The 13,183-nt window shown below is 44.4% G+C and overlaps 6 protein-coding genes across 6 annotated transcripts; 3 read left to right on the plus strand and 3 right to left on the minus strand.

Moving 5' to 3' along the window:
• Window positions 1–40: 40 nt before the first annotated feature.
• FA14DRAFT_21321 (putative pyruvate carboxylase) lies at window positions 41–3,978 on the plus strand. Its single transcript, XM_025502003.1, has one exon. The coding sequence runs from the start codon at window positions 190–192 to the stop codon at window positions 3,820–3,822; it is 3,633 nt and encodes a 1,210-aa protein (XP_025358250.1). The 5' UTR covers window positions 41–189; the 3' UTR covers window positions 3,823–3,978.
• A 105-nt stretch (window positions 3,979–4,083) lies between these two features.
• FA14DRAFT_166896 (uncharacterized protein) lies at window positions 4,084–6,309 on the minus strand. Its single transcript, XM_025500052.1, has 8 exons — window positions 5,643–6,309; window positions 5,445–5,612; window positions 5,310–5,423; window positions 5,070–5,282; window positions 5,002–5,045; window positions 4,845–4,959; window positions 4,799–4,820; window positions 4,084–4,771 (listed from the first exon to the last, which is right to left on the minus strand). The coding sequence occupies exons 1-8, from the start codon at window positions 6,286–6,288 to the stop codon at window positions 4,156–4,158; spliced, it is 1,938 nt and encodes a 645-aa protein (XP_025358251.1). The 5' UTR covers window positions 6,289–6,309; the 3' UTR covers window positions 4,084–4,155.
• Window positions 6,310–6,724: 415 nt separating this feature from the next.
• On the plus strand, window positions 6,725–7,499 carry FA14DRAFT_159750 (uncharacterized protein). The gene is made up of 2 exons (XM_025498365.1): window positions 6,725–7,334; window positions 7,400–7,499. Exons 1-2 carry the CDS (start codon window positions 6,916–6,918, stop codon window positions 7,479–7,481), a joined length of 501 nt encoding a protein of 166 aa, XP_025358252.1. The 5' UTR covers window positions 6,725–6,915; the 3' UTR covers window positions 7,482–7,499.
• Window positions 7,228–8,847, minus strand: FA14DRAFT_170711 (uncharacterized protein). The gene is made up of 2 exons (XM_025500292.1): window positions 7,929–8,847; window positions 7,228–7,866 (listed from the first exon to the last, which is right to left on the minus strand). Exons 1-2 carry the CDS (start codon window positions 8,735–8,737, stop codon window positions 7,671–7,673), a joined length of 1,005 nt encoding a protein of 334 aa, XP_025358253.1. The 5' UTR covers window positions 8,738–8,847; the 3' UTR covers window positions 7,228–7,670.
• Window positions 8,848–9,580: 733 nt separating this feature from the next.
• Window positions 9,581–11,275, plus strand: FA14DRAFT_131016 (uncharacterized protein; the record flags this gene model as incomplete). Its single annotated transcript, XM_025496924.1, has 1 exon — window positions 9,581–11,275. A coding segment is annotated over one exon (1,695 nt), but the record flags the coding sequence as incomplete, so codon positions are not given.
• A 232-nt stretch (window positions 11,276–11,507) lies between these two features.
• On the minus strand, window positions 11,508–12,779 carry FA14DRAFT_159751 (uncharacterized protein). Its single transcript, XM_025498366.1, has one exon. The coding sequence runs from the start codon at window positions 12,754–12,756 to the stop codon at window positions 11,647–11,649; it is 1,110 nt and encodes a 369-aa protein (XP_025358255.1). The 5' UTR covers window positions 12,757–12,779; the 3' UTR covers window positions 11,508–11,646.
• Between the last annotated feature and the right edge of the window lie 404 nt (window positions 12,780–13,183).

The raw sequence follows: 13,183 nt of genomic DNA on the forward strand, positions 1-13,183 counted from the left end.
CTGCCGACTGATAACGAGTCAATGAAAAAGAAAGAGTAAAAAAACAAGACGCTCATTACTGACAGCCCTTTTATCCTCCACCAGATCATCCCTTTCCTACTCATCCTCACACAAACAAGAGAACCTTTGGTACTTGATCGGAACAAAGAGGTAGACTTTTCATCTTCAGTAGGCTTCATTTAAACCAAGATGGCCATCACAGAGCCAGAAACGGCTCAAGCGCCAAAAGGCACTCAAAGAAGTGTCTTTGTGGATCCTTCATTCGAAAGTACTCCTGGCACGCCTGGCAGTCATACCGCAAATGGATTACCACCAAGCATTAATCGTATCCGTCGTGATTTGACAGCGGCTCAAGGTACTCCATTAAAGAAACTCATGGTTGCCAATCGTGGTGAAATTGCTATTCGTATTTTCAGAACAGCTCACGAATTGGCAATGTCAACAGTTTCTATCTACAGTTTCGAAGATAGAATGTCTGCTCACAGATACAAGAGTGATGAAGCATATCAAGTAGGAAAAGGTCTTACACCTATCGGAGCTTATTTGAACATTCCAGAAATCGTTCAATTGGCCGTCGATACTGGTGTGGACATGATCCATCCTGGTTACGGTTTCTTATCCGAAAATGCAGAATTCGCAAAAGCTGTCGAAGCTGCAGGTATTGCTTTCATCGGTCCTCGTCCTGAAACAATTGACGGTTTAGGTGACAAGGTCAAAGCTCGTGAATTGGCAAAGAAGGCAAACGTTCCAATCGTTCCAGGTACAGAAGGTGCTATCGAGAAATACGAAGATGCAGCCGAATTCGTCAAAGAAGTCGGTTTCCCAGTCATTATCAAAGCTGCTATGGGAGGTGGTGGCCGTGGTATGCGTGTCGTTCGCAAGCAAGAAGAATTTGAAGAAGCTTTCGCTCGTGCAAAATCAGAGGCCCAATCCTCTTTCGGTGATCCAACAGTGTTCATTGAACGTTTCTTGGACCGACCAAAGCACATTGAAGTGCAATTGTTGGCTGATGGACAAGGAAACTGCGTCCATCTATTCGAACGTGACTGTTCCGTCCAACGTCGTCACCAAAAAGTCGTTGAAGTTGCTCCTGCAAGCAACCTTCCCGATCAAGTTCGTCAAGCAATCTTGGATGATGCTTTGAAACTTGCCAGAACTGCAAACTACCGTAACGCCGGTACTTGTGAATTCTTGGTCGATCAACAAAACAGACACTACTTTATCGAAATTAACCCTCGTCTTCAAGTCGAACATACCATCACTGAAGAAATCACAGGTATTGATATCGTTGGATCACAAATTCAAATCGCAGCCGGTGCAACTTTGGAAGATTTGGGATTGTCACAAGACACTATTCAAAAGCGTGGATGCGCAATTCAATGTCGTATCACAACCGAAGACCCTGCTTTGAACTTTGCACCTGATACTGGTCGTATTGAAGTGTACCGTTCTGCAGGTGGTAACGGTGTTCGTTTGGATGCTGGTTCAGGCTTTGCAGGTGGTCAAATCACTCCTCACTACGACTCTTTGCTTGTCAAAGTTACATGTCGTGGTGCAACATACGAAGTCGCTCGTCGTAAGATGTTGCGTTCTTTGGTCGAATTCCGTATCCGTGGTGTCAAGACAAACATTCCATTCTTGTTCCGTCTTTTGACCCATGAAGCATTTGCAACTGCATCAACATGGACAACGATGATTGACGATACACCTGAACTTTTCAAACTTGTTCCATCCAAGAACCGTGCACAGAAATTGTTGGCATACTTGGGAGACGTCGCTGTCAATGGAAGTTCGATCAAAGGTCAAAGTGGAGAGCCAGGTCTCAAGACAGATATCCAAATGCCACCATTCACCGATCCCAAAGATCCTTCCAAACCTTTGGACGCTTCTCAACCTTGTCAAGAAGGATGGCGTAACATCATTGTCAACGAAGGTCCAGAAGCATTTGCCAAAGCTGTTCGTGCATACAAGGGTACTTTGATCATGGACACAACATGGCGTGATGCCCATCAAAGTTTGTTCGCAACACGTTTGCGTACGATCGATATGGTCAACATTGCACGCGAAACATCTCACGTTCTCAAGAATGCTTTCAGTTTGGAATGCTGGGGTGGTGCAACATTCGATGTGGCCATGCGTTTCTTGTACGAAGACCCATGGGAACGCTTGCGCAAATTGCGTAAATTGGTCCCAAACATTCCATTCCAAGCTCTCGTTCGTGGTGCAAATGCTGTCGGTTACACTTCTTACCCTGATAACGTCATTTACGAATTCAGCAAGAAAGCCGTTGAGAACGGTTTAGATATCTTCCGTGTGTTTGATTCCTTGAACGCTATTGACTCATTGCAATTGGGTATCGATGCCGCCAAGAAGGCAGGAGGTGTCGTTGAAGGTACAATCTGTTACACTGGTGATGTCGCCAACCCCAAGAAGCATCCTAAATACACATTGGAATACTACATGAACTTGACCGATGAATTGGTCAAGATGGGTATTCACATCTTGGGTATCAAGGATATGGCTGGTCTCTTGAAGCCTGCTGCTGCTCGTTTGTTGGTCGGTGGTATCCGCAAGAAATACCCAGACTTGCCAATCCATGTTCACTCTCACGACACTGCCGGTATTGCTGTCTCAAGTATGTTGGCAGCTGCAGAATCCGGTGCTGATGTTGTGGATGTCGCCGTTGACTCAATGTCTGGTTTGACTTCTCAACCATCCATGGGTGCAGTTGTCACATCTCTTGAACAAACCGGTCTTGGTCCAGGCATCCGTCATGAGGATATTCAAAATCTCAACTTGTACTGGACTCAAATCCGACAATTGTACTCTTGCTTCGAGGCAAACTTGCGTGCTTCCGATTCTTCCGTCTTCGACCACGAAATGCCAGGTGGTCAATACACCAACTTGCGTATGCAAGCAGAGGCAAACGGATTGGGTGAACAATGGAACCAAATCAAAGATGCTTACATCGAAGCAAACCACTTGTTGGGTGATATCGTCAAGGTCACACCTTCTTCCAAGGTTTGCGGTGATCTTGCTCAATTCATGGTCGCAAACACGATGTCTCGCAAAGACTTTATCGATCAATGCGACAAGATTGATTTGCCTGAATCAGTCTACGAATACTTCCAAGGTCGTTTGGGTGTTCCACCAGGTGGCTTCCCCGACTTCCGTGACAAGCTCTTGCGTGGACGTAAAAAGGTTGTCGGTCGTCCAGGTGCTGATTTGGAACCAGTTGACTTTGCAAAGATTAAGAAAGATTTGGCAAAGCGTTACAACCGTGCATTCTCAACTTGCGATGCCGTTTCTTATGCCTTGTACCCCAAGGTGTTTGAAGAATTCCAAGACTTTATCGAGCAATACGGAGATCTTTCAAGCTTGCCAACACGTTACTTCTTGGGCAAACCCAAAGAAGGAGAAGAGATTCACGCTTACATTGAACGTGGTAAATTACTCATCGTTCGTTTGTTGGCTGTTGGTACTTTGTCAGACCATGCTCAACGTGAAGTTTACTTTGAACTCAACTCTGAACCACGTTCGATCATCGTTGATGATAAGACGGCAAGCGTTGATACCGCTCGCCGTGAAAAGGCATCATCCGATCCAGGTTCCGTTGGAAGTCCTTTGTCGGGTGTTTGCGTTGAAGTACGTGTTCAAGAAGGCGGTAGCGTCAAAGCAGGTGATCCATTGGTTGTTATGAGCGCAATGAAGATGGACACTGTCGTTTCTGCTCCTGTTTCCGGTAAAGTTCAACGTATTCTGGTTGCTGCAAACGATTCCGTTTCCCAAAGTGATCTTTTGTGCGAGATCAAACACGAGTAATTGTAACAATCTTTCAAAAACAAACTTTTTCATCTATATCTCCCCTCTATTACCTTTCTTCTATTTGTTTTTGTTCCGTAGCTAATCGAAAGAGAGAGAAAAAATCCAAAGAAATCAATCTGATACACCTCATTCTTAACAGAATATTGAAAACAATTAAATTCATTCTAGGTATACAGTCTAAGAACATGTGCATATAAGATGCACAGCATGAGAATCATTTGCGAACCTATCCAAGGTAGGGATGGGTATAGTGCTGGAATAGAAGAACAAATACAAAAGGTTGCAAGGAAGAGCGGATCAAGCATGATCAATGAGGCAATCTGAACCACCTCACCGCCTTCTGCGCTTATTACCGACTTTTCGTATATTGATCAAATCCGATTCAATTTCGATATCTTTTGCGCTCGTCAATTGTCCTACACTCTTTCCTTGATCCCATCGTAGTCGGCCTGTACCGTTGACCATTGTTGCTGCAGCAACGGCGGCGGCGGCAGCTGCTGCTGCTGCCATTGAACGAGAATTACTATCTTCATCATCCTCTTCGCCGCTTGCCAGAACGCCTGTATCGATCGCAGCTCCTCCTCCAGCAACACCCGTGCTTACACCATTTACTGTGGTTTTGTTGGATGCTGAGGTCTTTTTCTTTCCTTTGCCATGACTTTGTAAATTTGCGCGTAAATTGGCCATATAACTTGAATCGCCCATTCCACCTCCAACACCCAAATGCAACAAAGTAGCACTTGCAGCTCCGCTGGTCAGAGCATCAAAGTTGCTTGGCGGTAGAGATGTTACTTGCCCGTTGCTGCCTGCCAATCCTGTCAATTCAAGCAAAGAGCTCAATAGTGGATGAGCAGCAGTTTCAGCATTATTTCCATTACCCGCTCCTTTGGGCGTCGAAGCTCCATCTCCGTCACTGCCCGATCCAGATAGTCCTAAAGCGCCATTGCTTGCGCCATTTGTCATATTGGAGGACTTTCCTCTTAACGAAAGACTTCCTTCAGGTTCCAAACCATCCCCACGACGGGAAGCGCCAGGACCTTTGTTTCGCAATTTGCGCGTAGCATGTGCTCTAGAAGAAGGATCCAACAAAGCATCAGATGTTCCTTCACCGCCTTCTTTATCTTCTCTCAATCGCTTCCTTCTATCTTCTACAGCGGCCAAAAGACGTTCTCGCACCGCTTTTTTCGCACTTCTTGCCTCATCTTCCACCTTGTTGCGATCTTGTTCAAAAGCAGTTCGTGCACTTTCCACTTGATGTGCATGTAATAAAGCAATTTGTCTCAATTGAGCGTCCCTTTCCAGCGTCAGTCTGTGCAATGCGAGCAGATAAGGTCGTGAAAGTGCAGGCGAAAGCAATAAGACTGAGCCCGTTTGTGCTAATGCATGTTGCATTTCATTGTATAGCAAATCTCGATTATCCACCGTATCCCAATGAACTCTATGTATACGATCAACGACTTCTTTTCGTTTACGAATCTTTTTACTTTCTTGTACCGGTTCATCTTGTGCTGCTGCAGCCGCTGCTGCTGCTTCTGCTCTTGCAGCTGCCGCTTCAGCTTTTGCATTTGCTGTTTCTCCTCTTCCTCCTTTACCGCTTCCTTGTTTATCCTGTTGTGAACGCCTTTGACCTCCGCTCTTGCCCGTATTGCCTCCGCCGGCTGTACCACGCTCTTTATCGCGTAAGGAAGATCCAGCATTTGCTCGTTTTGTAGATGCTGATGGTCTTGGCGTACTAGGTGAAAATCCATGAGGAGGTCCTTGCTGTTGCCTGGATTGTTGTGATTGCCCTTGTTGAGGCTGTGGAGGTGGTGGTGGACCACCAGGACCCATCTGTGGACCTGATTGTGATGGCCCAGGTCTGGGTGCAGGAGGATAATCACGAGGCGGCATTACGCCATAAGGTGGTTGACCTTGATGTTGCATGCCTTGAGGATGTGGTGGTGGTACATTGCCCGGATTGGGTTGAGAATGGGGTCCTTGCGGCGGTCCATTTGCTCCTCCATATCCTCCTGGTCTTGCCATAGATGGCGGTCCAGGTTGTGATTGTTGTTGTTGCGACTGAGGAGGTGGTGGTGGCTGTTGTGGTTGAGGAGGAGGTGGACCATGCATCGATCCTGGAGGCGGAGGATGATGATCAAAATGCGAATCAGCCCAAGGTCCACCGGATGGACCAGCTCCCGGAGGATAGGGTGATTGATATGGACCTCCTGCTCCGGGCGGTGGCATTGGAGGTGGATAGCCATGATGCATTGGTGGACCACCATGATGCATAGGGTAGCCTGGAGGAGGTGGGCCATACGGACCGGGTTGTGGTGGAGCAGCAAAATCTGAAAAGGGAAAGGAATGTGATGAGAGGTGGGATGGGTGAGCATGAATGCTACTGTGCAGCAATTGTGATCCTTCAAGCCATTCTTGTGAGTTTCTTTGCGGATACTTACGCTGCTGAGGAGGATAACCTGCCATTGTGATTGGGTTGGATGTTGGTAGGAAGCCTTCTTTTTTCGATTAATTTATTTCAAGTGGATGGAGGCGGAAATGCAGATCGTTCTTGTGATCCAAAATGGGGCAATGGCCTCGATCAGATGAAATGTTTGCTCTGCATACGAGTATTTGACTTGTATGACAGATTATAAGTCCCGATCAATCGTGATGGAAGAGAATATTGATTCATACCAGCATACCATGCCGCCTTTTTTACACAACTAAAGGTATCATACTTCGCAGATACTCCGTCTGGTACTGTCTTTTCTTTTGACAGTTCTAAAGTGCCTTTGCTTTTTATTCCACCCGCTTATTTGTAGTGCAGGGCATGTGTAAATCGCTTTTACCGGTCAGTGCGCTAAAGGTAGAGATTAGAAGGGCGAAATCCAAAGCTTTAAAGCCTTAATCGGTCGCGATTTGTCTGTACGCGTATGGCAGTTTGAACGATCGAACACGTGCCATATGCCTTGAAACACAGAGCGAGATTATTGGTTACAAGCTTATAAATACGCCTCTGCTTAAACGCACGGAGATTGGGCGTTCAATAGTTCAAGAAGATGGAGTAGTTGGAAGTAAGAAGCGATCACCATCACACACACTCAAAAAACAATGTTGGCCACACGCATTCTACGTGCTGCTTCAAGTACAAGCACAATCGCAAGTGCATCAGCAGGAGCATCTCAACTATTACGTGGCAAGAATACGACTGAATTGACAGGCTTGGCCGTTCATCCATCTCCATTGAATGCATTAGAATCAAATTATACACAAACACTAAAGTTTTTGGAGGGGTTACCTTCTGAATCAGTTTATCGTCAAGCTACTCTTGCTCTCACTCAACAAAGATTCGACGCTTTACAACAAACACAAAAGCAACATCAACAAGCATTGAATAGTGGAGATGCAAATCAAGTAGAAGAAGTTATCGCTGATTTAGAACGTACTTTGGACGCCGGTCAAATTGAAGAAGTCATCATTCAAGCACAAGATGAACTTAAGTTGGCAGCAAAGATGCTAGAATGGAAATCGTGAGTGGTACAATTTGTTCTTTCTTGCTTAGCAGAGTGACTAATTCCTTTTCCCACACCTTCAGTCATGAACCCTTGGAAATTACCCCAGGACCGAACCAATGGAAGTACTTTGACATGGCAGAGGAGGCAGCCACAGACGAGTAAAGGAGGGTTCATGAAGCATGCAATTTATCATTATCATATCACTAAAGTGACGTGCATCAGCATTGTCCTTAGACCGACATTTGTGCATGATAAAGATATTGTTCTGGTTCGATAGGAAGAAGTGAGGCTACAGATAAGTAAGAGACGCTAGATAGAGTACGAGACAGGGAATAGGGAAGCTCGAAAGAATCAACCGAAATAGACGAATGTGACCAGCACGAGTAATATGGCGACAAGTTGGGTAGACATTGCGAATTCAGCATAGGCACTGTTGGACAGTGACGGCTTGGCTGCATATTGACCGTGCACGGATTTGACTGAAGCGATAGACGATTCCACTGCACCTGGTGAAGGTGTAATCGTTGTCTCTGCTGCGATTTGTGTGCTGTGGAAAAGGAAAGAAAGGGTCAGAATGATTTCATCTAGTGTGAGCCTCGCTCCACTTACATTTCTGTTGTCCATGTGGAAGTGACATGATCATGGTTATTGTAGTAAATACAATACCCAGCTGACGGAGAAGCAACACTTGAGACCAAACCGTCTTGATATCCACAAGAAACTGCTGCCCAAACATTAGTCGATTGACCGTCAATAACGGTAGATTGTTGTGCGCCAAACAATTTTGCATTACCCGCATCTGCCACCATTGTTGCGGTAATTGGTCCACGTTGAGCATTGCCGGAATAAACGACCTGGTAGACTGTTGAATGACCATTTCCTGGTCCGAAATACTGAACGTTATACTTTCCTGGATCAGCGAGTGGATCATAAGGTGGAACGTAGAGTGGGACAGGAGATGTATTGACAGTTGTGGTGATAGGAGTGGGTAGTGTGGCATTATTTGCCGTGACGATCATACTGGACAGATTGATTGTCGCTGTTGAAGTTGGCGTGACGGTAGATGGGAAAGTCCAAGAAGCTGTTGGCAGTCTATCTGTTGGTGAGACGAACACTGTACTGATTGCATTACTGAAGGTTTCGCTTGTGCTTTCAGTCGTGCTTGATTGCTCATCATCAGAATTGTCTTGACGCTTCACATCTTGAGAATCGTGATCTAGAACATTTGCATCCCTGGCGTTGATACTGACTCTCTTGAAGTGAGCAGGATGCCTACCTCGTTCTCTGACAACATGTAGGTCCCCTTTGACGGGTGCAGTGATAGAAGATAAAAGCAAGATGAAAAACACCAACGAGACGATATCACAAATGAAAAAGACTTTCGATGTCGATCTCATGATTGAAAGGTGTGAATGCATGTCTTCTTATGATGAAAGATGGTGTGTAGATGAAGAAAGTATTTTGTGGCAGAGTAAGCAACCTTGATGAGTTTGTCGAAGGGCATATGAATGAACACAAACAAATGCTTTACGATCGTGTAGGGAGGAATGGAGGAAAGGATGAAGGGTCACAAAGTTCAAAGTGTTGCCGTGCTCATATTTTTCAGGGTGTACATTCGGCAATCGAGCAAGAAATAGACTTTGAGTATGTATGTGATATATCTTAGATTATATTCATGCCTTGACACGGTGTGCGGGAGACAGATATAAGTTGCTGTGCATGAAAACTTTTTGCTTTCTTTCGGAGCTTGTTACGTTGCTTTAATGCATGCAATATCAATCCGCTTTGATGCGAATAGCCTGCTTAGAGGCTGCGAGGACAAGGCCGTGCAATGATTTATCTAACCGCAAGAGCCTCTTTAGGGCTTCGGTGAAGGGTGTACTTCGATTAACACAGTTTTTCACCAAGCAAGCTTGTATTTATCCGCAATGATAGATCACTCAAAACTTTATAGAAACTATGTTTATCGACCTTCTTTTCTTCTTAGTACTTCCAACACATGACAATCCATTGCATCCTCTCTTCCGCAATGATGAGCAATCTTCCTTTCAAGCGAGGTAATTATGACCGCATTAAAGAGGAGAGGACGCGTTTTTGTGGGCTGAGAGAGTGAGTGTGTTTAGAATGGTCCGATTGGACCCCATCTATTGATCAATTGCCTCTCTGTGTTTGTGCCAAAAAATAAGAAGAAGACGCTAAATCCTTCTATGCATATTAATGATCCACCTCTTCCTTCCTCTTCACCATTCAAACATAACGACATGGCCACCTCTTCTTCTTCTAAACAGACAGATAAATCTCCAAGGCCGGTGATCGTAATCACTGGTGCGAATAGTGGGGTAGGATTCGGCTTAGCACAACGTCTTTTGGTACAACTTTCTTCTCCTACACCTTCTGATACGCTCCCCACACATCCTCATTTAACAAAGCGAGATATTACCGTTCCACCAACTCCATTCGCAGCACCGGAAGGATGTACGTTGGTGATGGCATGCAGAAATGCAATGAAAGCACATAGAGCACGAGCTCAACTGTTGAACTTGTTACATTATTTGGAAGAATTACCCGATGAAGCAGAAACACCAACCCATATTCCAGTAGCTGTTCTTGATCAGAGTACCGATATCAAAATTAATGGACATATTGATGAAGACGCAGACCCTGCACTAGTCGCACAAGCAATGGAAGCAAGTTTAAGGAGAAGGAGGAGGCGAAATGCAGCCATTAGCAATGCAAAGGAGAATGGATTCAGTGTTGCTGGAGAAGGATCTGAACCAAAAGATCTAACACGAGATCCAAGAACGGGACGTACATATTCTATGAGAGAAAGAGAAGCAAAAGCTCGTGGAAGGTACAGAAGAAGATTCGTTGCTGGAACAAAGATTGAAATTCAAGCGATTGATTTGGGCAGTATGGCTTCCGCATTACAATGTGCAAAAGATATCACTGCTAGACATGGATATGTTACACACGTTGTGATGAATGCTGGAAGTGCTGCATTTACTGGTATCAATTGGCCACATGCGATTTGGATGATGATGATCAACTTTCACAAAGCGGTTACCTATCCAGCATACAAGACCCAACGAGCAGGAGACGTGGGCAAAGATGGATACGGATGGGTTTGGCAAGCCAATGTAGGAGCGCATTATATCCTTGCACGAGCTCTTCTACCAGCCTTACGTGCGACGCCATATTCGACTCCAAGTAGAATCATTTGGACCAGTAGCTTGGAAGCCAGCGAAGCCGCATACGATCCAACAGATTTTCAATGCACAGACAAAGCCAAGTCACCCTATCCATACGAAAGCGTAAAATACCAATGTGAATTGGCAGCTCATGGACTGGAGGATCTGCTGAACAAACGTCGACTACGGACTGAGCCTGGAACACCATTGATCGATGAAGCTGGATCATATCTGGACATGAGAGGAGCAAATCATGCCGGCCATACGATGGAGCCAAAGAGTTTATTAGCTCATCCTGGTGTGGTAGCAAGTAGTATTTTTGCTGAATGTTTGAATGCATTCCTTGCTGCGATGATGCATTTAGCATTTTATTTTGCCCGTTGGACGTTTTCACAACATCATTGTATTGAAGGATATAAAGGTGCAATTGCTGCTTCTCATGTTGCTTTGGCGCCTTTGCCTTTGCTGGATCCTAATGCACGTTATGGAAGTCAATGCGATTGGCATGGTCGTGAGTACGTTTTCAAAGGTCAAAAGCTTGCTTGGAATGCAGAAGAGCCTTCAGGATTGGCAAAAGAAGCAAAGACTTCGATTGTTGAGAAATACCTGAAACGCAATACCAATCATGGCTTACCCGCAAGACCGTCTGAAGTTGTGAATGCACTTTCGCGTGATTTGATCATTCGATGTGAAGGTGTTGCAAGAAGTGTTTGGAAACAAGCACATGATGGAGCGCTGGCACCTTTTGGTGAATTGGAAATGGAAGAAGAAAATGGAGAATTGGAAGCGGCCGAAAAGGAAGCGAATGATCGTGTGATCGCTTATAAATCGATACAAAAGAGTAATTCAATCTCACATAGTTCTCAACTTTTACCCAAATCAAACAAACAAAAAGGAAATGGAAATAGTCAAACCGTTTCACCAGAAATCGCTTCTACAAAAGATACCAGTATGAGTTCGCAAGAGGATTGGGAAAAAGTGGAAAAGTCCATATGATGCATTTGTGTATATTTCAATTATTAATCTGCAATTTATTATATCTCACATCATACATATCACACAGATAACCCATAGCATTTTGATAATATTGGCAAGCTCGAATATATTGTCCTTGTGAATGGGGGAGGAGGCAAAATACATCACAAAATGAAATAGACTAGTGCTGAAGATAGAGCAATGAATGAAAGAGCAATTGAGGAGGAGAATGATGATGTTGTACGACTGCTTCCGCTTGATAAACCATTGCTGTTGCTACTCTGTGCTGGTGCAGTATAGCTAACGCCGTTCATTTGTGCGACAGCCCTTGGAAAATCATAATCTGGCACGGTACTGTAATCGGTCAAAATGAAATTAGGATAAGATCCATGTTCGGAAGCACAAGTATCAGAAGAAGATAAAGTTGTAGCTTCCGAATTTGTTGATCCTATATTGGCCACATCCGGTGTTGTGATTTGATCACCGCCAAACAAGCTCAAATCACGGAATTGATTGGAAAGGTACATTAGATTTTGCGATGTACTTTTAACGTTTGAGCCAATTCGATCGATCGAACAGTTGAATGGAACGCTTGTTTGATCGTAAGGTGTTTCCCAAATATTGCTAAATTCGTCCAACAGATAAGGAACGGTAGAAGTATCTGTGCCGGAAGTCAAAAAGCCAACGACTGTTTTCCCGGAATCAACCATTGATCCTAACGTTGGCCATTGTTGTTTAGTCAAAACACCAGAACTGGGCGTGTACATCTTACTTGCCAAGCCTGTTGATTGGAACGCTTGAGCATATTGAGATGCAGGTAAAGTGTCTGAATTGACGATCAAAAGTGTAACGACTTCCGTTGGATTTGCGTCAACCCAACTCTTTACTTGACTTAGCCAATATTCTATCGTACCACCTTGGAATAAAGAGCATTCAGTGTGACAAAGGTCAATACCTGCGCCTGTTACACTTGAATTTGACGATTTGTGCGCCTGAGATTGTAGCATTCGTATTCCAGCATTTAATTGAGAAGTAATGGAAGCATTTTGATTTGAAGCCAAAGTTGTACCGCTATGAACGATTGCGTAAGAATTATGTGCACCGGCAAATGTTACGTTGCTGTACAATCTGTCACATAATTGCGATGAACCGTTACAAGTTGTAGCCCGCTTTGCTGTTCGTAAGCTTGCAGCATGAACACTTGTCAATGCAACGCTGACCAGCAACGAGCATAAAATGGTGAAAATTGTAGATGTTTTTGAGTTTGAAATCATTTTTCAACGGATGAATGGGCCAGCCAAGGGATTAGATGGTGAAAGATGATGAGAAAGAAAGAGAGAAAGAAGTGATCACCCTATCACACTACAAAAGGATATTAGGATGGTGGCTGTGAAAAGGTTGTAATAATGAATGACAAAAGTTTTGATAGTAATGCTATGTACATCTCATGCTTTCTCGGCAAATTGGACGGCATCTCCACACAATCTTAGGCAATCTATCCATGAAAAATAAAAGAAATGTCATTCATTCCACAAAGCAAAAGGAAAGTCCAGTGTTGGTTTCATTAACTCCTTCTTGGCACTGGCACTTGAACGGAATAAATCTTCTTTTTTGTCGGATAGAAAAAGATCAACACAGCCCAATCTGGACTTCCGACGTTAGAGTGAAATAGTGCGTGCAAATGCATGATTTTGTTTCCAG

Source organism: Meira miltonrushii, assembly GCF_003144205.1.
Source record: "Meira miltonrushii strain MCA 3882 unplaced genomic scaffold FA14scaffold_1, whole genome shotgun sequence".
Lineage (NCBI taxonomy): Eukaryota > Fungi > Basidiomycota > Exobasidiomycetes > Exobasidiales > Brachybasidiaceae > Meira > Meira miltonrushii.

What these genes read in the sequence shown, in the direction of transcription:
- FA14DRAFT_21321 (XM_025502003.1), top strand. Translation starts at nt 190, where the DNA reads ATGGCCATCACAGAGCCAGAAACGGCTCAAGCGCCAAAAGGCACTCAA.
- FA14DRAFT_159751 (XM_025498366.1), bottom strand. Translation starts at nt 12,756, where the DNA reads ATGATTTCAAACTCAAAAACATCTACAATTTTCACCATTTTATGCTCG.
- FA14DRAFT_166896 (XM_025500052.1), bottom strand. Translation starts at nt 6,288, where the DNA reads ATGGCAGGTTATCCTCCTCAGCAGCGTAAGTATCCGCAAAGAAACTCA. An exon ending in TCCACAGATGGGTCCTGGTG is followed by an intron (nt 5,613 to 5,642) that starts GTCCACCACCAC and finishes AGCCTCAACAAG; the next exon opens with GGCAATCACAACAATCCAGG. An exon ending in CAAGAAGTGCGAAAAAAGCG is followed by an intron (nt 4,960 to 5,001) that starts GTGCGAGAACGT and finishes GATAGAAGGAAG; the next exon opens with CGATTGAGAGAAGATAAAGA.
- FA14DRAFT_170711 (XM_025500292.1), bottom strand. Translation starts at nt 8,737, where the DNA reads ATGCATTCACACCTTTCAATCATGAGATCGACATCGAAAGTCTTTTTC. An exon ending in TCCACATGGACAACAGAAAT is followed by an intron (nt 7,867 to 7,928) that starts GTAAGTGGAGCG and finishes CCTTTTCCACAG; the next exon opens with CACACAAATCGCAGCAGAGA.
- FA14DRAFT_159750 (XM_025498365.1), top strand. Translation starts at nt 6,916, where the DNA reads ATGTTGGCCACACGCATTCTACGTGCTGCTTCAAGTACAAGCACAATC. An exon ending in AAGATGCTAGAATGGAAATC is followed by an intron (nt 7,335 to 7,399) that starts GTGAGTGGTACA and finishes CCACACCTTCAG; the next exon opens with TCATGAACCCTTGGAAATTA.